The 23,795-nt window shown below is 42.9% G+C and overlaps 1 protein-coding gene across 1 annotated transcript; it reads left to right on the forward strand.

Moving 5' to 3' along the window:
• The first annotated feature begins 1,822 nt into the window (after positions 1-1,822).
• On the forward strand, positions 1,823-22,744 carry LOC133021680 (disintegrin and metalloproteinase domain-containing protein 23). The gene is made up of 26 exons (XM_061088632.1): positions 1,823-1,961; positions 2,665-2,882; positions 3,280-3,356; positions 7,173-7,236; positions 8,609-8,691; positions 8,825-8,888; positions 9,890-9,962; positions 11,949-12,016; positions 12,170-12,235; positions 12,450-12,518; positions 12,743-12,909; positions 13,716-13,800; positions 13,887-13,974; positions 15,043-15,094; positions 15,470-15,569; positions 15,663-15,734; positions 15,825-15,911; positions 16,002-16,082; positions 16,198-16,248; positions 16,374-16,437; positions 16,532-16,637; positions 17,560-17,679; positions 17,794-17,962; positions 18,970-19,081; positions 20,426-20,516; positions 22,543-22,744. The coding sequence occupies exons 1-26, from the start codon at positions 1,886-1,888 to the stop codon at positions 22,586-22,588; spliced, it is 2,349 nt and encodes a 782-aa protein (XP_060944615.1). The 5' UTR covers positions 1,823-1,885; the 3' UTR covers positions 22,589-22,744.
• Positions 22,745-23,795: the final 1,051 nt, after the last annotated feature.

Genomic DNA, 23,795 nt, shown 5'->3' on the forward strand with positions numbered 1-23,795 from the left:
GTCACATTTTCAATTGTGAATGCCTATCACTGTATCTGAGGAGTCACCTGACAGGTTAAACTTGTTTTCTTTGTGTCACCAGTTGTTCAAAACCAAAAACATTTCAGTTTACTAAATGGACGATTATCTAAGACCCCCAAAACCTGGAGGCTGAAACTAGTCACCAATTGTTTTCTTTTTAAAATGACATTACAATTTTTTTTCTTATCAACTTATCAGTTATTTAATCAATGCTTTTAAGTTCTATCCACTACTGATGCTCCAGTCAACACCAGAAAAGTCCACATCGTCCATATGACACTCTGATTTGTGCCAAGGCAACATCACCAAAAATGTAACATGTCTGTTCCCCTTATGAAGGCATTATTTTCAAAATTGAACAGTTAAGAAATTGTAATGTAGAACACTGTGTTACTGCCATTCTTCATAGAACAACTGATCACACATAGCATTCACGAACCTTACCTTACCGTCACAATAATAGGAGAAACTCTGGTATGGAGTTGCTGTTTTTTAGCAAAAAAACACTATTCTCATATTCTGAGGTGGCTGACGTCCTGAAAGGTAAGGTCAATAGGTCCACATTGACCAGGTATACATGAAGGTCTGAAAGATATTATTTTAATCTACTGCATTCAAATAATGATTGCCGCAGTTTATTTGTAGAGTTTTTTTACAATATGGTTTTGCTAAAAGTGATTCTACAACTAAAAAGGATTTAATAAAATTGTAAAATGTCGTATAGCTTTCATTTAATGTGTAATGTGTAAATTACCTTGTTTCGAGTCAAATGTGAATGTCGGGGCTTACGGACACTTGGATGACACCACAGGAGCAGTATTGAGGGAATTTAAGTTTTTTTTTCTGTTGTTCCTTTACGTTTAAAGAAGTGGTCTCCATTTTCTGCAGTTGTTTTGAATTTGGCTGCAACGTCGTTTACCCCTGACACTCCAAAAGTGTTTTGTGGACTCAAGCACTTCACCTTCACCCACCACCTCCATCGGCCTAGTGGTGAGTACATAATGAGTGAATTTGCATTGTTGGGTGAACTATCCCATTCAATTTTAGATAAACAAATATAACGCAGGAAGTGCGCCGTTCGCTTCTGCGCAGGAGGTAAATAAAAAAATGTAATTAAATCAAATAAATAAATAAGAAAATAAATGAAAAGTACTTTTACTTTCTAAGTTTCTGCAAATTTTGGTAGCCCTCAAAAATCCAATTCATTTGCCTGAAAAATAATAATAATCCTTACAATTTCAATAGGGCCTCACTGTCTGTCAGTGCCTGTCAGTGCTCGGCCCTAATAATGTGACATTTTCTATTTATTGTGGTAATTATCGATAACGTCTTTATATAATTCTTTGGCCATATCCCTCCAAGCCTATATAATGCTATATGATGAAAACAATGAAAAACAATGTTTTTTTTATTATCTAAATTATTTATTTATTTATCATCCCTGAGTGTCATATGTTATTCTAGTGTGTGTGTGTGTGTGTGAGAGAGAGAGAGAGCTCCCGTTGGGTTGTTCGGTTCTGCAGCCCATGCCTGTGGAAGTCACCTGGAGGGGAGGGAGGACATGTTTGCTCTGGTCGAGGAGGAGCCTGCAGCTTGACTTCCAGTAGCTGTGACTGGCCGCCGCCTTCTCTCTGCCTCTTCCCCCACCCATCATCCATCCATCCTCCTCCTCCTCCTCCTCCTCCTCCTCCTCCTCCTCCTCCTCCTCTTCCTCAGCAGCTACTGCAGCAGCAGCATCCCGGTGCCTCCCGGATCCATGAAGAACTCCCTCCCGCACGGCTCCCTCCCCGCCGCCATGGGCCGCAAGCCTTCCACTGCGTTGCTGTGTTGATATCGAGATATTCCACTTATTCAAATATGAATCATGCATTTGATATTTCTGGCCACTTTGCTCGTCAGCGTCCTCTCGCCCTGGCTTCATCCATCTCTAGCGTCATCCGGTACGTATTGGCCGCGTCCTGCTGCCTTTTTGTCACTTTGATGTCAGGAAATAGCCTCCACCCTCCACTTTGACTTAAAGGCTGACCGGCGGTGGACAGCAGGTGCATCGCTTTGTGTTTCCTCTCCGCGATAAAAACACAGGGATGTGTTATGTTGAATATGCGGTGTTCTGGAACATGATGGTGCATTGAGGCACACCACAGCATCCCAGCAGCTTTTGTTCAGCCTGATATGAAACAGTGCTTCTTCATTATGTATGATCTCCACATTTGGACGAACAACCACTGCAAACCCTGATTTTTCCTGACGTGCATAATGTAATCTGCTGTTACTGTCTGGGGCTGTTTGGATTCATATTGCATAACAGGAAACTGCATTCATATCTGTCTGGTGCAGAGTTTTTCCACTTCTAGCGATCAGCACATCAAAAGTAGATTTCAGCGAATGAAAGCATCTTATTTTCTTTATTCCCAGTCGCCCTAACAGCCGTTTGTGGTTGTCAGTATGTTATTATTCTATGTGCAACCTTGCCGAAGTGGGTCCTGAAGAATCGCAATGAAGCTGTGGCCACTAGCCTCAGTGTTATCAATGCGTTTCATGAATAAAGGATGACAGCTGGCTCTTTGAATACTCTATGTGTGTGCTCATGTGTGTGTGTGTGTGCTTTTCTCACGGCGGTGCAATGGGGATTTCTCTTTGCAGACTCTCAAGGAGTAGAGGACAAGGTTGAGAGGGATGCGGTGCCCGTGCTGCTGAAGCAACAGGCGACTGCAGCACCTGCCACAGACAACACAACCCACCATGCAGCAGAGCATGAGATCACCTACCCCTCCCGGCTGATCTACTACCTGAACGAGGACTCGGAGAGCACCTACCATGACCTGGACACGCGAGTCCAGAGCCAGGCTGCCGAGGGCCAGGTAAGCCGGGGCAGGTAATACTGGGGTGTGGTGGGAAGATATTTTAAATCAAAAGTCCGGCCACCTAACAGCCTGCTGTGTGGTTGAGGGTTTTGAAGTATTGTAAGTCTTATTATAGCCTGTGTAATTCTGTCTTTGAAGCCATTTTGCTGCACGGCTTCTGTTCTAACAAATATAGCCACAGACAAACGCAGCACATTCACAAACATGCTTTGTGTGCATCACGTCAGAGGGACCATGCTGAAGGAAGCATTTCTCCCACTGTACCTGACCATCTGCTCTTTGCTCGCTGTACTTTAGATGATGGGGACTTTAGCTCTGTAGACTGACTTAATCGATCCTCTACTCTGAAGTCGCCATCATCCTCTGCAGTGACCACTCTCTTCTCCATTAACAGGCAGTCCACCTTGCCCAGGCCAGTTTCCAGTTAGAGGCGTTTGGCTCCAGATTTGTCCTGGATCTAAAGTTGAACAAGTAGGTCCTTCTTCGCCTCATCTAACTAACCAACTACAGTAATTCATTAAAGCTAAAACGATTGATTTGAGAGCTGAAAGCCGGCCGCTGTGGTCGTTGATTGTAACAGACTGTTTGGCTGTGGTTTAGCTTCCTGCTGTGAGAGGGATTTGGACGTGTAGTTCAGCAGTGTCATCTGTTAGGGTCGTGGTGTAATGTTTTATTGTGCAGATGGTAGAAAATTGCACAACATCAGCAGCTGTATTCATCTTAGTGTTAAGACAGCAAACGCCTGAATATCCATTCTACAGCAGACCCACACTGATACTGTAGATGTGATAGAAAACATATATCTATGATATCGAATTTTCTTCTTTTTTAATTCAGGGCTTTTAAATATTCTCCAATACACTAAAAATAAATATTGGATTTATAATCCTGAAAAAATATCATTGAATTCAGAGTAGAATTCAAAGTCAGCGCACTAATCTGTAATCAGACATGTGCATGGACGAACCCCATGACACAAAACAGAATCACAGCGAGATTTTAAAAAGTTTAACTAAACAACAAACTTGTTTTATTGTGAAGATCAAATCCCGTAGAGACAGTGGTTGTCTGACCTTGGGCGCCAACACCACCAGATTGTCCTTGGGTGTTTCTGGGCAGGATGCTTATGAGCAAGCATGGGATTCCTGTCTGTGGCTGACTGCTGTTTGTAACTGATATGTGTTATTATATGTCAGATTAGTCATTATTTCAGCGTCAGTCTAAGGGAATGTATTCAGGGAAGCTGTAACTAAATAGGGCAGAGTACTGGTTGCCAGAATCCTGCAAATGTTAAGAGAAATCCTAGTTCAGCTGCCAGTTTTCACACAAGGACAAACTGTTTTTTGGGAAAAGAACTTGGAAAGAGTCTATATCTTTAATTGGTTTCCATCATAACGGAGCAGAGCGGCTATGCTCTGTGATCACTGTGCCACTCAGAGACACAAGGCTCTGGACACTCAATGATATTGATTTACCCCCCTCACAAAGTAGCTGGTCTACATATGTGAAGGCTTAATGTGCATGTGTACAGGGACTTAGAAATGCTGATTGGATTTCGGGCGCTTTTATTGAATTTGAAGCTGGATTCTGGATTCTGCAGTGAAATGTTGTAATTTTATATTGTGTACGTCTGAGTGTCGTTAGATGTTGATCTTACTGTCTAGTTATTGCTAAAATGCTGCCATTCCACGTTCAATTATTACATTTTTATTTTGTATGATAACTGCTGACACACAGTATTTTTCAGTGCCAATATAGAAGCTGGTATCGCGCAGCTTTCTGACTAGTGTTATATCAAATATTTTTTTTCTTTGGGTTAAATGACATTGATGGGGCGGCTGTAGCTCAGGAGGTAGAGTGGCTCATCTAACCAGAGGGTCGGTGGTTCGATCCCGGGATTTTCAGGTCTGCATTCTGAATTGTACTTGGGCAAGATGCTGAACCCCAAATTCACAGCAGTGCACGAATGCTGTATGATAGAAAAAGCGCAGCATGAAGTATCACTGTATGAATGTTTGTGTGAATCGATGAATATGGCATGTGACTAAAAATGCTTCGATTGGTTGGAGAAGACTAGAACATTTCTTTATAAATAAAAATGGACGTGGTACAGGCTCCAGCAATGTCGAATTTGTTTTGTAGAAGCCACATAAGTGAAGGGAGCGGCTACTGCTGGAGGCCCAACGGGGGACGGGAGTGTGACCTTGATTCCCAGCTGTGTGCCTGCACTGTAGGTCATCTGTGAGATACATGAGCCAACCTTACTCTTCCTGTGTTCCTCTCTTTTCATGTGAGAACAGGGGTTTGAATTCTGCTTGGTGTTGTAGCTGCGACAGTACGGCTCTAAATATAGACAGGTCTGCAACCTGCCAATGGACGCTTCTTTATCTCCTCACCTCTCACTGTACCTGGGATTGTTAACTGAGGAAACAGGTTTTCCCACTGGAGGACGTATATATTGATTGAAAGCACATCCCGTTTCATGTAGTGTAACATGAATGGGACCAGTAGCTTCCCATGTAATGGACCCTTAGTTCTTTTTAAGACATCCTGCTGTAAATATCTTTTTCGCTGCTGACTCTTCCTTGGAATTTAATATATAAAATATATAGGGCTGGGCAAGTTAACTCGTTTTAATCGAGTTAACTCAAGTGATGAGTTAACTCGATTAATTATTTTATCTCGCATTAACTCAGGTTTGATTATTTATTGTTTTATTGTGAAAGTCAGGCTTTTATTTTGTGAAAGTCTGTTGCTGACTGCTGCAGAACAGGAAAAAATAAAATAATTGGCGGATAAACAATCGAGTTACCTCATCACTTGAGTTAACTCGATTAAAACGAGTTAACTTGCCCAGCCCTAAAAATATACGATTATTTCTATTTGTTAAGAGTTTAAACATTGTGATTTGACGGCGTTGTGTGTCGTGACAGGATTCAGAGCTTCATTTCATGTGGAGCCAGACAGGAGAACACCCCCCCTTGCAGTTTTTTGATTTTGTATCTCTGCCTTGCTTCTGTCTCGCTTTCCTCTGCTGCTGCTGCTGCTGCTGCTGCTGCTGCTGCTGCATTGAGGCACTCAGTTGCCTCTGGACGAGTAACCTCAGGGCAGGACAGTGCTGCCTCCACACACAGATTCATAGATCTCTCTCTCACACACACACACACACACCCACACACATCTCGTAACACTAATGCTTTACCCCTCCATGCTTGGCGGTGCACCCCACCACCCACACACACACACACTAACACACCGGTATACACTCTTACTCTCTTATGTCCAACTAAAAATAGGCCCCTCACTCAGGAATCTCTCTCACACACTGCCCCTGCCTCGACACTTCCCCTTATCTGAGTGCACTTCCTGCTCACACGCTGCCGAGCATCACTCACCGACGGCGTCACGCTGCCATTGTGTCACAAGACAAATTCCTCCCTTGCATCTTTTTTTATTTTCAATTTTATTTTATGTTCTGCCGCAACACCTCCGCATCTCTATAGATAGGAGGGTGTGTTTTTTTTTTTTTTTTGCAAGATTACTCAGAAGAAAAAAACGCAGTAGTGGCAAAAAATGGCCACCTCTTGAAATCAGCTGTCAGCTAACAGATTGAGTGTGTGTAGCGGTGAGGGACGCTGACTCAAACAGAGGGAACTCGACCGCTGTGTTCAAGGTGAAGCCGGTGGCTCACGATCATTTATTACGTGAGGCAGATTTCAGACGTCATGACTTGTTTCGGTTCCTGTTACTCGTGCTGTTTCTCAACCACTGATCTAAGTTTGGGGAGATTGAGGAAGACGCAGTTTGGTAAAAAGAAGTTTGAGAGGAACGTTTCCAATTTCTTTTAAATAACTTGAATTACTGTAAATCTACTTTTAGAGTGAGTGTGTAACTGTATGTGAGTCTCTATTTAGCATCTTATTATGACAGAATGTGCATGTTTTTGAAAGATTTATAATTTTTTCCAATAAAGTCTTGTTTGTGCAGCATCTCACAAGTAAAGTGCATCCAATTTTTTTCCTGAGGGCGGGGTGGCGTTGTACCATCTGCGGTGCTCTTTTGAGAGGCCATGAGCCATGTCATGTTTGTGCAGACTAATCCAGGCACTGTGGTTATGAGTGTTCTTGTTTAAACTCCAACCAAAGCAGTGCTCACCGCCCGTTTGAAACCACACTACTATGTGAGTCAGAGAAAGCAAACACAGACAGACTGTTGTGTTGTTTTTACTGTCGCTGCATCATATCCTTTCGATTTAACCAACTTCAAACCCTGTTTTTCCTTTTTCAGCGACTTGCTGTCTTCAGATTATGTTGAGATCCATTATGAAGAGGGCAAACCTGTTCTATCAAAGGTAACATCTTCTGTAGCTTTAACACAAAATGTTAAAATATCTTCTTTTGTTGCTGGAGTGTGGTTTTCTGTTTCCTCTTGAAGTCTTGTACATCGTTGGTAAAGTTGAAGGCACAACTTTTTGAAATTAAAGACAGATGTGTGTTGACGGCCTGTGAATCAGTTTGCTTTGGTCTTTTATTACTTATCCCTCTGCAAATCTGTCACTAAATTAACACTGCAACTGTCACACGTCAAACATAAATCTGCAGATATATTTAGACTGAGGAAAAGAACAAAATGTACAAGATGAAGACTGAGATAGATAGATAGATAGATAGATAGATAGATAGATAGATAGATAGATAGATAGATAGATAGATAGATAGATAGATAGATAGATAGATAGATAGATAGATAGATAGATAGATAGATAGATAGATAGATAGATAGATAGATAGATAGATAGATAGATAGATAGATAGATAGATAGATAGATAGATAGATAGATAGATAGATAGATATTGGAACATGACACAGAGGGACAGCGTGTGGATGGATGAATGGATCGATGCACATAGATGGATGGATAATAGATAGCGGAACATGGGAGTACATGGTGTTTATAAAATCGAAGGACAGTGGATAGATGGATGAATAGATGGACAGAGGAATGTGGAAGTTTATCATTTAATAAAACAGAAAGAATGAATAGACAGGTAGACAGATAAATACATCAATAGATATTTAACAAGACAGAAATAAAAGACAGGTAGCTAGAAAGATAAAAAAAAAGTTGAAAGATAGATAAGAGCATATAGACAGAGGTAGAGAAGAAAACAGGTTAGGAATGCGAGCTGGCTCCTGCTGCTGCTGCTGCTGCTGATTCAGGCGGAGGGCTGGGCTGGGCGTACTGTCGCTGAATCAGCAGGGTTTCGCTCCCCTGCAGCCTCCTGCTGGAGCGCTGGTCATGTGACGAGGGAGAGAGAGAGCACTCTGCAGTAGCAGTGCAGCGTGGGATGCATGAAGTGTGCGAGAGGAGGAGGAGAGAGGGAGAGGTTGGGGGTGGTGGGTGGGCGGGCGGGGTGGGGGTAGCTGTCCTCTGTTCACCCCGGGTCTGACAGCTGAGTCACAGATAGGACCAGGACCCACCTTGACGTCTTAACAAGCATCGACGGAAATGCAGGAATGAACCGCATAAAAAGCCAAACCCAACATCTGTGAGACAGGCTGTTCCATCGTCATGAAATGCTCAAGATAATTAATTACAGAAGTGACACATTCACCATGGAATGACCGGTACACACAGTTTTGTGCGTTGTTTTGATGCTTTATTTATAGCTCTGGTTTGCTATGATGTTTCTTCAGCGCTGTGTGTGTTTTCTTCCCCTCAGGGCGGTGAGCACTGTTACTACCACGGCCAGTTGAGAGGGAACGATAACTCCCACGTGGCCTTGTCTACCTGCAACGGGCTGCAGTAAGTGAACAGCAGGGTTGTGTGCACTCCTCGCTGCGTGTGTCAGAATATCTGTGGATGCGCTTCTTCTCAGCCTCCTATTGACTCAGTATCGAATGGCTTCTCTCCCTTTTCTTCTCTCTCTGGCCGGCAGCGGGATGTTTGACGATGGAGTCTATGTGTATCTAATTGAGCCCTTGGAACAGACTCATTTGATCGTAAGTTATTCCCTTCGCCTAGAACCCAAATATGTATCACTCAGATGTTTTTCTGTTCCTTTCTGCTCATGTAGCGTCAGCACACAATGCACAACACGCTCCGCTTTATACATTTGTATCTAAGGATATCCTCAACACTCCAAAGACATTCCTTTTTTTTTTTTGAAGGAAGGAGCTCTGACACATGAGATAAGTACAGAGTGGAACTCAGTACAACACATACCTCTGCCAAGGCCCAACAGCCCATCTTAAATTCAATCAAGCTTCCCCAACTTGCACACACTCTAAATATCAGTTCCCTTAATATCCATGAATTATTCCTTTGTAAATCAGTGAAATCTTGCAATGTTAAAGAAAGTGATTAAAAATTGCTGCATCCGCCCCTGATCCACACCACAATTTAAGGGGATTCTTCCATGACCCATACAGTATCCTCACAGCAAGTTTTGTGGAAATCTGTTTAATAGTTTTTGTGTAGTCTATCTTGTTAACAATAAAACCAACCAACAAACGGGGATGAAAACGTAACCTTGTTGGAGGTAATGAAGCTTGCTTTCCAATGTGTAGGTATAACATTAGCTCATCTGTAGCCTGCCGAATTATTTCTGTAACATAATTATTTAATTATTTTCACATAATATGATTCTAAAGCTAAATGAATATCATATCATGCATTTAAGAGATTTAACCTCTTTGTGTGCTAATCATATCAATTCCAGTATTTACGAGGATATTATCAGTCAGAGTCTACACCTTACTAATCTGGAATGGGGTGCGGTAGCGGGGTCCCGTCCATACACACATGACCAATTGCAATTCAGTCTCAGCTGTCAATGATAACTTTTCACCCTGTTTTTATCACATCAAATGACCAAACCTATTATACTAAATGTATTGGAACTACGTAAAATAACAGAAATCATCAGAAAAGGAAATTAATGTGTCACTAACAGGAGGAAGCCTGTTCAATCTTTTAACACTTGTGTGCCTCTCCCCTGCAGGATACAGCTGCAAGGCCTCACACTTTAAGAAGAGCAGCCTCCCTTCACTGGAATAATGATCCAGAGGAGCAGGGTAGGGTCTTCATCACTCTCCTTCATGATCTCATATGACCTTCACCATTAATCATCCACCCTTTAACTATCACCACACCTCTGCTCCATCCTGTCATTACCTTTCCCTTGGAAAGTCAGTGTTCAGGACACAACATGCATTCATGTGTATATGGTTTCTCAGGAAAGTCTGGTTAGGTTTTGTTGGTCGAAGGTAAAACGTCAAGGTCATTGTAACCTCAAAAAATCAATGCCTTGCGTTTAATTGTTTTTCTAGGTTTGTACAAATGTTCAATTGGAAGCAAAAATGGACTGATATGATTTTGGTGGTCAAAGGTCAAAGTTCAGGGTCATGTGGTCTGACAAAACATGTTTTTCCCAACTTGGACATGATATCTCCCATTTGCCTGTAGGGAGTTGATTTTCTGAAGAGTTGTCACATGGATTTAAAGATTAAAGATTAGATTTCAGTGGTCAAAGGTCATGGTGACCTCATGACTTTGGACAAAAATGTATGTAGACTGAAACTACAGTGGTGGCTGAAGCAGTGCAATCTCAGGCCGGTAATCCTAGTCTGTTATGATTAGTGGTATGGTGGTATGGCTGGACTCAGAAACACAAACTGAATAATGACAATGACAATGACAAATGTGCTGAACAGAAAAATGTGCACTGGGAAGGGCTGACCTATAACAAAGGGAAACTATCATAGCAAGGGTGGGGAAGGAACGGGGAGAGTCCAGGGGGCACCGAGGGGAGAGAGAGAGTTCAGAGAGGATCCAGGGGATTTCCACAGTGCCCAGAAGGGTGGTGTAGCTGAGGTGGTGGCTGAGCGTGACTGGAACTGAGCGTGACTGGGTCATCCTGGCAGACGGACAAGACAGGTTTCGCGCGAAGCAGGCAGGCACAGAAAGAAGGCAGTGCATTCAATTATCATACTAGCAAGCCAGAGTTTGCCAAATAGTGACTGTGCATTCACATCTATGGTTCACATGCTTCTCGAAAGGTCCCATTTCCCTTGCTGAGAAATTGTTGTTCTGACCTTTTGTGCTCTCATGTGCCTTGAAGCTGGAATGTGAAAAAAACACGTTTCCTTTAAACTAAATGTGTTGAGTTTACGTTTAGGGCGTTTAAACAACACCTTGACACATTTAAAAAAAATAATTGCATGAAAACAAAGAACAAAGAAAAAGGATCAGGTGTGACCGCCTGATTAATAATTTAAAACCTACGCACATAATCATAAACACGTCTGTATTGTCTAAAAAGCCTCGTGTCACGTTGCTTTTGAGAGATGGACGAGCAGTTTCAGGGACAATGGTTCACATGAGAATCTACTATTTGAAGCACTAAGTACAATTATGTTAATTGGTTTCTAAAGTTAGGAAAACAGCAACTCATGTGCCAACATTTTTGCAGACTCTCTGAGATGTTGTTCCAACTTAAAATGCAGATCACAGGAATTATTCCAGTCTGGCACTAATTTGTCCAATTATTCAGACACGAACCAAGTACCACGATATTCTGGCAAGGGGGTAGGGATCCGACCAGACGTTCTATACTGCAGTCGGGGGTGGTGTGGATTAGCAGATGGGGCACTGACAGGGAGAGGAGGCAATACGGTGACTAGGCAAACACACGTACATGCCCAGAACCAGTAGGTGTATAGAAACCAGTCAGAAACTCACCATCCATATATAGTACAAAAGTGATAACACCTGAAAGTTTTAGAAATTGATGTTGTTAAAAATCAGACCAGGTGATTTAAGCATTGGATGTTATGTTGCTCCTGCATTTACTATTATACCAAATTTCATATCTCTACTCGCGTTAAGCATCCGTAGTGCTCAATTGGAAATTCAGAGAAACAATTTTTTTTTAATTCTCAGGAGTGAAATCCGGTTGCTCTCGGCTTGAACGTCCAAACTTGTAAAATTGTTTTAATATGTGTTTTGTCATTCTTTCCTTTTGTGTGTGTGGGTGTGTGTGTGTGTGTGTGTGTTCACAGATGAGGAGGGGCGGCTCTTCTCGGAGCTTGATGACTTGTCCTGGCTGAAGCGCAGGAAAAAGCGAGCTGTAAGTCTCTGTCTCACTTAATGCAGCAAATGTTAGTTCCACCACCCTTGAGTTGCTGTACAGCGAATTAACAATAAAAAAAACTTTACAATATGTAGGTTTATGCTTGAAATATACTAATTATGGCTGATTGTCTCTGGTTTTGACTTGCAGATGCCTCGCAGTGTGTTTGAGGAGATGAAATATTTAGAGATCATGATTGTCAGTGACCACAGTATGGTACGTATAACCATTAAATGGAATAACAACAATAAGAAATGCCTGCTTCGATTCTATATATATATATATCTCAAAACGATTTCATATTTTAAATCATCCCTGCTTTTGTCCTACAACAGGGAGCAGTGTCAGTGAAGATGTCATGTTTGCCTTTACAAATCACTCACTTTCTCTTCCTCATCTTCTCTTTTGTTCTTGTTGTTTGTGTCTGCAGTATAAACGACACAAGACCAAGCAGCACACGAGGAATTTTGCCAAGTCTGTGGTGAATCTTGTGGATGCTGTGAGTAAATGCTCAAGTTACATTTTGAGAAATGTGTTTCCGATCATTATTACATATCTAGATCCATTTCAGAATGTACAAATGAACAGTCCCTACTCAGTCCTGTATCCCCCATCTGTCCTGCTCCGACAGCTCAGATACAAATTCTCATCCTCTTCCTTGCTGTCACTTCTCTGTCTCTCTCTGCCTCCCTCTCTGTCTGTCTTTATTCCTTTCATTGGCAGATCTTCAAAGAGCAGCTACATACACGTGTGGTGCTGGTTGCCGTGGAGATCTGGACCGACAAGGATCAGATCCCCATCAGCGTGAGGCCGCTGGAGATGCTGCGTGATTTCTCCAAGTACCGGCAGCTGAGCATCAAGCATCACGCAGACTCTGTGCACCTTTTCTCGTAAGCGAAAACAAAACTCTCATTTCTTCATGTGCTTAAAAAAAAACATTAGCAGACTTTACGATTTCCATTGCATTTATTTTTCTCTGGATGTGTATTTAGTTTACTTATAAAAAAGGGACGTAAATGGGATAATAGGAAAACATACTTGGCAAAGAACTGTTCAAGCCGTCTATCCATCCGTCCATCCATCTATCCATCCAGATATCCATCTATCCATCTAGCCATCCATCCGACCATACAGAAAATCCACGCAGACATGGGGAGAAAATGCAAACTCCACACAATAACACCCAGGCCCTACCAGGGTTCGAACCTCCTAGTTATGATGGAGGTTGATGTTTTTCCTCTGTTGATGTAATTTCTGTTTTATTTTAATCAGAGTTGATTAAGGGGGCTGGATGCAGGAAAACAAATTTTACTTTCATCATCATCATTTTGGTGAATTTCTCTGACAATAATGCAGAGATTTTAATGTGAAAAAAACAGTCAATAACTATGAACTGGTGAAATTGGTTGATCCACTAGTATTTTTAGGGGAATTATTTCTATTCAGTTACTGTAACAAATATTTCTCTCAACTATATTAGAGAGTGGACATTTGTTCTGCATTTAATGTCTGTGTCCATGGTATATATAATGTATGTATATACAATATAGTGATAAAATAGCCACCCTCTAAGTTCCCATTTAGTTATGATACATGTTGGATTAGGCTTTTTTCAACTGATCTGATTTTCTCTGATGTTTTTCTATCTTTCATCTGTTGTTCACACCTTCTTCCTTGTTTCCTGTTATTCTTGCAGGAATGTGACTTTCCACTACCGCAGAAGCAGCGCGGCGTACTTCGGGGGCACGTGCTCTATGAGCCGCGGGGTCGGCGTCAATGAGGTCAGATTTGCCGTCTTAACGTCTAAGTGTCACAGCGTGTGTTTGCGAGTGACTAATCTCCAGGTCTCTGTTGTGTGTGTCCACAGTACGGCACCACCGGGTCCATGGCAGTGTCTCTGTGCCAGAGCCTGGCGCAGAATCTGGGCATCCAGTGGGACCCAGCATCCAGGAGAAGTATACATGAAATAGACACTCTTATCTAGATATAGCAAGCCAGAGAGGGCGTTATGTTCAGAGCCAAAATAACAAGGTTCAGGTCCTTCACATTCCCCAAATAATCCCCTCACCCATGTTTCATTCAGGGGCCATGGTTAGGCGATGCTCGTCTTTCTCATAAATCCACTGTGGTGGAATGAACTCTAGTCCTCTATTATTCCTTGACAACATCTAGTTCTTGAATTCACTTATTTTAAGTTGTTTTGTACAAATTTGTCTGCCAATTGACTGTTTCCTGAGGTTTTGAGATAAATGAGGTATCTATTGTTTTTCCCTCCATATTTTGAAATGTCCAGTATAAAGTATTTGTCTAATTGTCCACAAGAGGTTTGTGGTTAGATCTGTTTAATCGGGGACATGGTTGTTCAAAGAGGAATGTTTCTTCAGAATTTATCAGCTCTGGTCTGTTCACTCGATTAACTTCCATTGTATCGGTGTGACAGCAAATATCTCACAACTTCAGCAAATAAACTCAAATTGCTGGTGTGGTCAGATACATACCATTAGCAAGGGCTGAACGTCTCACTTCGATGAAAGCAGCTTTTTCTCTTAATTATATTTGAAAACTGTGGGGTTGATAGATATTTAAAGTCCAAACATTTCAATCTCTTTAAGCATTCACAACAGCAGATGGCGCCTGTAAAACATAAAAGGTGCCTCTTCGCAGGCGACTGCCAGGAGTGACAGATGGAGAGACGCACAGATTGTCCTTGAAGAAGTTGTCCGAGTGTTAGATGATGCAGAGTCAGGATTTGTGCCGTCAGCGTTTAATATCACAGAGCTTATTGAGGCGGTGTCGTGAAACAGATGCCATGTAGGAGATTCTTGATTGGAAAGTATGAGAAAAGAAAGCTGTACAAATCAAGTGCTGAATTCAGTTCGCTCTGATTCTCTATTAGTGGAAATATACCAATTTCAATATGCTTTATTTAAATATTCACTCCGGAATGTAATGTCTTTTTCCTGCACCGTGTTACATCTCCCTTAATCTCTGTGGTTTTAACTGTTCTCTTGTTCTTCTTGCAGAGGAATGTGGTTGTGCTGACACGTGGACGGGCTGCATAATGGAGGATACTGGGTAATGTCCAACATGTCCCTTTGAGACGCACACACGCAAACACACACACACACGCACACACACACACACACACATACATTCATTAATTTAGTAGGGAGTGTGGGAATGATTTTATCAGACTTTTAAACTGAAGATGTGGTAGATAGATGTGCTGACATATTTTTCATCAGAAACACTATACTCTTGTTGTTTTTGCAGTGTTATAAGCAGTTTAAGTAGTTTGGGTATCCAGAGTCAGCAAAAGTACATGTCAACCAGTGAGATGATATGTACAGTATCATTAATGAATTTGTTTCCTCTGTTCACACACACACTGTTCTGTTTATCTCTGCTTCCAGTTCTTGTTAATTATCACCTAATATTCTGTCTCCTCAGTGTCCAACACCCACGGAGATTCTCCAAATGCAGCATCTCGGACTACAAGGAGTTCCTCTTGAAAGGAGGAGGCTCTTGTCTGTTTAACAGGCCGACCAAGGTAAGAGGCTGCGCCACTCTTCCCCTTTCCTCACGTGTCCCAAGTCATAAATTTCACCTTATCCTCTAAACGCTCTGGTCCTCTCCTGTGCAGCTGTTCGAGACAACCGAGTGTGGGAATGGATTTGTCGAGGTGGGAGAGGAGTGTGACTGCGGAGGGAGAGCGGTGAGTGTGTTTTCACTTCAGCGACTCACTTCTGTTTGCTGTCGTGGTGTTTGCTCAGATGGGTGAAGCTTGTTCCCTGTTTGTTTGCAGGAGTGCTACAAGGAATGCTGCAAGAAGTGTTCCCTCTCCAACGGGGCGCACTGCAGCGACGGCCCCTGCTGCAATAACACATGTCTGGTATGAGCTTTGCATTTTCTTAAAGATCAAGAGCACAAAATAAGCATTTCTGAAACACGAATTTAGACTTCTCCTCTCTTTTCTCGCCAGTTCTATCCACGAGGTTACAGTTGCCGCTACGCTGTGAACGACTGTGATATCTCAGAGACCTGCTCTGGAGACTCTGGACAGGTGTTCTTGTGTAGCACTGCAACATTTCTTTATTTGAGCTTATCTCTGTCATTCTTTGCCTTTTTACATTAATGTGCATGGTTATAAAGTCACATGTTAATCACTTTCATTCCAGTGCCCTCCCAACCTACATAAACAGGATGGGTACCTCTGCCAGGTCAACCAGGTACGCAGACTGATGGATCTTTTTACTTCTCCAAACAAGAGCACCCATGTACCAGAATAGCCGTTTGGAAGCAGCAGACAGAAAATGTAAATAATTAATTTTGTTTCTCCTCCAACCGTCTGAAGGGCCGCTGCTACAATGGAGAGTGCAAGACCAGGGAGAACCAGTGTAAATACATCTGGGGGTCAAGTAAGATTAACACTTCACATTAGCTCAGTATCAGAGTGTTGCTGGTGTGGCCGGGGGGCCGTGCAGCAGTTCATCCCTGCTCTCTGTTCCTCAGAGGCCGGAGGCTCGGAGAAGTTCTGCTACGAGAAGCTCAACACGGAGGGATCTGAGAAGGGCAACTGTGGGAGAGATGGAGAGAAATGGACCCAGTGTAGCAAGCAGTGAGTTCTAAAGAAAGATCAAATTACATTAACAATGTTTTTTTTCGCCCATACAGGTCAGACAGGTAGGACTGTCTGTTTCTGCATGGAGGCTGATCCCTATGATCTTTTATTAGTGACAAGTGAGGAGAGAAGTTTTGAATTCAACCAGTAGAGGGCAACAGAGAGAATGAAAGATGTTCATCATAAATATTTTCCTCCTGCAGTTTTGTTTTAATGTTAGTAGGCCACTGTGCAATATTTACAAAAAAAATCTGTGTTATTACTGTTACTACATATTTATTTGTCCTTATTATGTCTTATGTGTACTGTATTATGTACAGTATTGTTATGTCCTTATATTGAGCATTATTATTTTATATTATTGTATTACAAAATATATGATTATCATTATTATTTCTTGCAATCCTCTAATACATTTTTGAATTCAATTTCAACAGGCCTGGACCACAGAGTTAACATTGTTATTTCTTTCCACACATGAAACTGCAGCTGTTTTAGAACACTATTGGAGAAGTATTCGACTATGTTTTCAATTATGAGTTTCCTGTCAACAACTTTATTTCAGTTTTCATGTTGCCATATTATAATTTCATCTGCAGAAGTGATTCCAGTTCGGTTTACTGTGAAAGGATAAATATATATATATATATATATAATGAAAAGTCAATAAGTTAATTTTTTTTATTAATAAAAACAAATGATACAAAATTTAAAAAAAGAAGAAATATTTTAGTAAAAACAGAGAACTATACAAATATAGTATAGTTAGATGTTTTTTAATTAGAGGGCTGGTTGTAAGAAGATGGGACTTAACACAGAATTCTAAGTGGCAACAGAAGGATAAAAACCTAACCAGTTATAGTTTATACTAAGTAATTCACCGTTATCAGTACAGATGAATGTCTTCTTGTCTTTCCAGTGACGTGTTCTGCGGTTACCTTTTGTGTACGAACATTGGCCGCAACCCACGCATCGGAAGTATGAAAGGGGAATTAACCACCATTTTCTATAACCATAAAAATGTGCAGATAGATTGCAGGTAAACTTATGTTTACTTTATCACTTAAGATGTTCATGTACTGGAAATTCCCTCCTCACCTCTCCTCTATCCTTCTCCCCGTTTCCTTCCTTCCCTCATCTCCTCTCCTCACAGTGGTGGCCACGTCCTTTTGGACGATGATACTGATTTAGGCTACGTGGAGGACGGGACTCCCTGTGGGCCGTCAATGATGTGCCTTGACCACAAGTGTCTGCCCATCCAGTCACTCAACATGAGCACCTGCCCCAGTGGACCTAATGGACAGGTGTGCTCTGCCCATGGGGTGAGTCCCAGTTTACACTGAGCCCCAATTTACGCTGCACCCACTGGGGTCTGACCACTGGTTTTTTTTTCTTCTTCTGATTCTCAAACTGAAAACAAACAAACATGGCAGCTTCTCTGCAGATGCCAAATTTAATCTAAACTAAACCAAAGTCATCTTCCGAATAAAGTATTGACAAACATGTTTGTGCATTTGCTCAACAATGCTTTTGTAGATTGTAGTTGTTCACGAGGGCTGTGATGAGGCAAATCATTTGTCCCATCACCAGTCAGCTCGTATCGAACTAAGCCTGATTTGCTCATAACCTGCTACAGTTCATCTGTATCATCCTTGTTCACAGCTGACATTTTAACATTTAATTAAACAGGATGTTCAGATTACTGCGACTTCCTGTGCAGACTGAGTTTCCGCACGCTGTCAGCCAATCACAGTTTGTACATGCAGTTCTCAGGAGAGGTAAAATACAGCGACCCTAACTCTAACCCTAGTGACAGGTAATGACTCCATAGTAGCTCTCAGTTGGCCAACTCGCCACACATCTTGATCTTTAACTGTTCGTTAAGACCATGGACTTTATATAAAAATGGACATATCTCCACTTCCTCGCACTTTCCAGAAACGAAGCCCAAATATCCCAGATATGAAGGCTGCCATCTTTTCTGCGTAGTATCGGGGTCCTGCACTCGAGAATTGAAAGTCAGTCTCAGGTGTCGTCCACCGTGTTTGTATAGCATCAAATAACTAATTAAAACCAAGAGTGTAGGTTTATGACCTATACTGCAGCCACTAGGCTTTACTTTTGGGGGGGAGGGCTGACATGTTGTCCATCTTTATATACAGTCTATGGTATAAGTGTTTATGTGGAGGCATGTGTTTTCTGTGGATGAACAAAAACCTAAAAATGTCCAGTGTTGAGAAAGCTTCTGGGGTTGTTGTGTGTCAGCAACTTTATTTAAAGCTCTCGCGTGCCCGTCACCACCTCATCTGTTTCTGTTTCATTCGTACAGGTGTGCAACAATGAAGCCACATGCACGTGCGACACCACCTGGGCAGGGACAGACTGTAGCATGCCTGACCCGCCTAAAGAGCCTGAGGCCACTCAGGACGAAGGGCCCAAGGGTCGGTTTCCACCTCTTTCAACCTCTGACATCTGATAGAATAATGAGTAACGCACAAGTTCATATGCACTGGTTAAATTCAGCCAAGATTCACTCTGACATATGAGTAAAAACTGTATATTTTGTCCTCCTCAGTCACACGGCTAGAGCCGAGTCAGCACAGATTCCTAGATGTGTGAGTTTCTCAGGTGAACTCGAGACTTTACATGTAACGTAGCAGCCGAAGGTGAATATGAAAGCAGTGTTCCATTTGACTAGTTTGATCCAGATGATGACAAAACACACTATTCCGCTGTACACCTGATGGTTTGCCTGTAGGGGAGACGGGGAGGCTAAGGGGGCGGGGGTGTCACAGAGGGGAACCGTTTCTCTTCATCCTTGCCTCTGAAGCAGAAGCCTGCTGTTTCTTTTTGACAGGGTGGTAATAATTGCTCCTTTTCCCCTCTGCACAGTGAGCGTGGCCACTAACAGGCTGATAGGGGCAGTAGCAGGGACCATTCTGGCCCTGGGGGTGATTTTTGGAGGCACAGGGTGGGGAATGGAGTAAGCATCTTTAACCCTTTCACAGCTCTTCCTCTCATAGTGGTGCCTCAGTGTGCGGGCGGTCTCGTGAGCCGGCCTGAGCCCGTGTGTGCGTCCCGGTGGCTTTGTGTTTTTCTTGTGTGTTGGTGATGACCATATAATTGTCATGTTATTGGATGTTTTCAATGTTGTGTGATTGATTGATGGATTCCCCCTCCTGCCTCCTCCTCCTCCTCTCCTGCCACTTCCTGTCGTTCCCCATTACCTCCAGCCTCTCACTCATCCTCCTTCCTCCTCTTCTTATCCCGTTTCTTTCTCTTCTTCTTAGTCGTTATGTGGTTGCTCCTGTGATCCTCTCCTTTCTGGGGCATGTGGGGCATTTAGAAGGAAAACAGTCCTGAGAAGTGTCCAGTTAGTGACCTGGCTTGTAAGTCAGTGGTAGGCTGTGTGGTGACTGGGACCCCTAAAAACATTTGTCTACTGCCACATATACACAGCACCTGCCGATCTCTGCTTAAATACATCTCTACAGTGATGGATACCCAGGGTCTAGCCTCGTGCACAGACTTAACAAACAAACCACTGATAATCCCACCTGATAAATGTAAATAATCCCAGCGCCTCTAACTTCATTATCTTCTAGATTAAAGGGGTCTGAAAAGCATGCAAAAAACATCTCTTCAGACTCAAGTCATGTTACTGTGATAGTATACTTCTGGTTATGTTTTCTGTTCCATGTGAAATCGTCATTGTACAGTTACATGTCATTGATACAGTAAGTGAGTGCAGAAACTCATGTCTTTCTCCCCATAACCTTTTACAGGTCCTAGTGCCACCAATCTAATAATAGGCTCCATCGCCGGAGCCATCCTTGTGGCTGCCATAGTGCTGGGGGGGACTGGATGGGGCTTTAAGTAAGCAACACGCCGCATGCCTCTCCTGCTCTAACTCTAGCATCCCTGCTGCTTCTAGACACCAGGGTTTGAGCTTCTGCTATCGAATACGGACACCCGGGTGGACACCGCCAAAGCTTTTTATATTGAATAAGGTTTTCTTTAAAAGTGTGAGAGCACTGAGACGAACATGTCTGACATGTTTCTGATCATGTTTCCTCATCCAGCGTACACTCCTGGTGGTTTTCCTCAAGAGGGCGGGGTATCGACGTGTACATTTTGAGAGACACTAGATAGGTCGTCTGTGCGTCAGTAGCAGAACCTCAAACTGATTGGACGGGCAGAGCTCAATGCTTGACGTGCATGTTCAGTGAAGGACCTAATAACAGAGATAAAGGGGGATTTATATCGTTAACAGCTAATGGTTTCAAAAAGATTGTGTATGAGAGTATTAATAAGTTAAAGTTTGACTTCCCCTCTTAAATGCAACAATAGGCCTAACATATCTCTGTGTAGCCAGGATATGTACTTGATTGTACAATAGATTATGTTCAGTAAGTTCCAATCTACCAATTATTAGCCTGATGTCTTGAGCAACAGGGGTGTTACACATTTGAATTATAAAAAGGAGTCAAAGAGAAATATAATCCTGCAGCCACCAAAGCATGCCAGGTAGCAAAGCATCATGTTTGTCACCAAAAAAAAAAAAAACAGAAAAGAAAAGAAAAAAAAAAGACGAAGAAACAAAACATTTCTGCATGTTGACTTGTCGACTCGGAGGAGGTCAGTTCATTGCACAAAGGCTGAGCCGAACCCACAGTGATTTGGTCCAGGGTTGTCGTGCTCTCACCACTTCCATGATCTCTTCCTCAGTCCGTTACTGTTTGAGGGTGAGACTTTAAATGGAGTGGTGAGAGCGACAGAGAGTGAGAGAGAGAGAGAGAGAGAGAGAGAAACACTCACACAGAGAGAAGCCAGGACGTTTTTGTTGGTCGCAGCCTTTGTGCCATGGCTAGCCACACCCACCTGGAGGGCCAGACTGCACCCCTAGAGCAGAGCAGGACCTCTCTCGGACCCGCCCACACCGGCTGCCATTGCTGCCTGCTTCACAGACCTGGTACAGACACAGCGCATCGCACTGCATGAACCACGCACAGCAATAGTGCCACCCTCAACTGGCCTACTATTGGAACTGGTGCATGACAGAGTGATAGAAGCCCCACAACAAGCCACAGTACGGGGAGGTTATACATCACTCCTGTTGTCGTATTCGTTGTCGTTCCACTGTTGTGGTAGTAGTTATTGTTGCTTCTGCTGCTGTGGTTGTCGTTTATGTGGTTGTCTCCTCTTTCCCTCCTTTTAGTAAATTTTATGTTAGCTCTATCCTCCCAGATGGTTATGTTTTTTGCGTGGAACTAATGTGTTTCCCATCAAAACTGGTGATGAGACATGTCGCCGACACTTTCTCACCTTGTGAACCGATGTTGCACGCACAAGCCAGGCAGCACTTGGCTGCCAGAGGGCAACAAAGGATATTTATCTTCACAAAGCTTCAATATTCAAAGTTCAAATTCAATTTTATCTCACTAAATTTAATGGAAGTTTTCATGTAGGTCACTTCTATCCAGTCTTCAGTGTTTACAAGGAATAATTGGAAGCAGATTGGATCCCAGACCAAAATAATCTCTTGGTCTTCAGCGTGGTTTTGCAATATAATGAGAAAACCGTACAAAGTTTGTGAATATAAATACCTTTGACCATCTCTGCAGTCAAGGACTGAACTGGCCAACGTGGACCAGCATTTCCTCACTTCAGTGTCTTCAGCATCTTGATCTTGGAAGTCCTCAAAAAAAGAAATTACGTAGATAACAACAGTGAATGTTGTCCTCTCATTTCACTGAATACAACAGAAATGTTTAAAGCATTTGCTTGTGAGTACGACTGTGAACTGAAGAGATGAGTGCAGGTGCTTGTCCAGGTTGCACTAGCTGTGTCGACAGATGTGACCATCGCACGCACTGACTCTTGTTTCTTGTCTCCCAATAAGAAATGTGAAGAAACGGCGATACGACCCCAACGCCTCAGCCATTTAACCCAGGGAGGGATGGCAATCACAGACGGACTCCTCCAAGGCTTCCTTAGTCGGCTACCTGACAGCTGGACTGCACTTACTGCTGCTGATCTTTGGCATTAGACTTACTTGAACCAGACATAGTGGACATTTTAACAAATTCCATCGTAGTGACATAAGAAACGCAGCCTTTTTCGACATCACCTCACTCATAAAAACGACCCCACCCGCCCACCCACTCACCCTGATCTCTAGAGTGACAGAGCTCCTCTTTAATCCTTTTAGTGCCAGTGCACAGGCGTTCAGGCGGAATCCACACCACTCTCTCACCTGGCATGATTATCCGCACAGAGCGTGCTGCTTGCTGGCCCCCCCGGCATGAAGAGTCCTCTTTACAGGGCTCTGCATGGCTACGAAAGCTACGAATATACCGCAAAAAAAACAACAAAAAAAATACACAGAAAAAGAAAATAATCCAACAGAGGAGATAGCCTCGTTAAAAAACAAACTCAGTGGAAAGCTGGTGGAAGCTCCTATAGTTTACTTTGAGGTGCTGTAGATGAATAAAGGAGGCTGCATGTGAGGACCTGTAAGGGCAGTGCAGACCACATAGTGAATGCACATACACACACACACACAAAATTGTACATAAATAAGAAGTTCAGGTTTGGAATTATCAGCATATTTTCAAAGGACATCGATTGCTTCTGTTTTTATTCTCAGCATGTTGTATAGCGGGTGTTTTTTGGCAATGTTACGGGGGAAAAAAGGAAAAAGAAAAAGAAAAAAAACTGCACTTATGATTTGGGCCTTAAGTTCTCGCCGCACGCTGCACAGCCGGGCTGGGATTGTCCGGGCTGAGGTCAAAGGTCAGATCACACCTCAGCGGACACAGCGGCTGTGGTGTCGAGGAGAAGCATGTCAGATTGAGAGGGATTCGGACTGAGATCGCAATCACGAGATCCCCCACCCCCCTCCCCCTCCCCACCCCTCGAGTATCTTCAACAGTGACTCAAAAGCCAAAGATCCAATCACCTGAACATATGGATGTTGTTGCACACAGAGCACTTTCCCCTCTCTGTCTGCAGCCAGCGGTGCCTCTCCTACTGCTGAGGGCAGGACGCCTTTCCACGCAGGCACTCACCGGTCCAGCCAGGTCTTACTTAACAGTCCTCATCAACACCCACTATACTGGCTTAGCCGTTCGCTCTCATTACCTCTTAATAGAA

This window comes from Limanda limanda, chromosome 16 (assembly GCF_963576545.1).
Source record: "Limanda limanda chromosome 16, fLimLim1.1, whole genome shotgun sequence".
NCBI lineage: Eukaryota > Metazoa > Chordata > Actinopteri > Pleuronectiformes > Pleuronectidae > Limanda > Limanda limanda.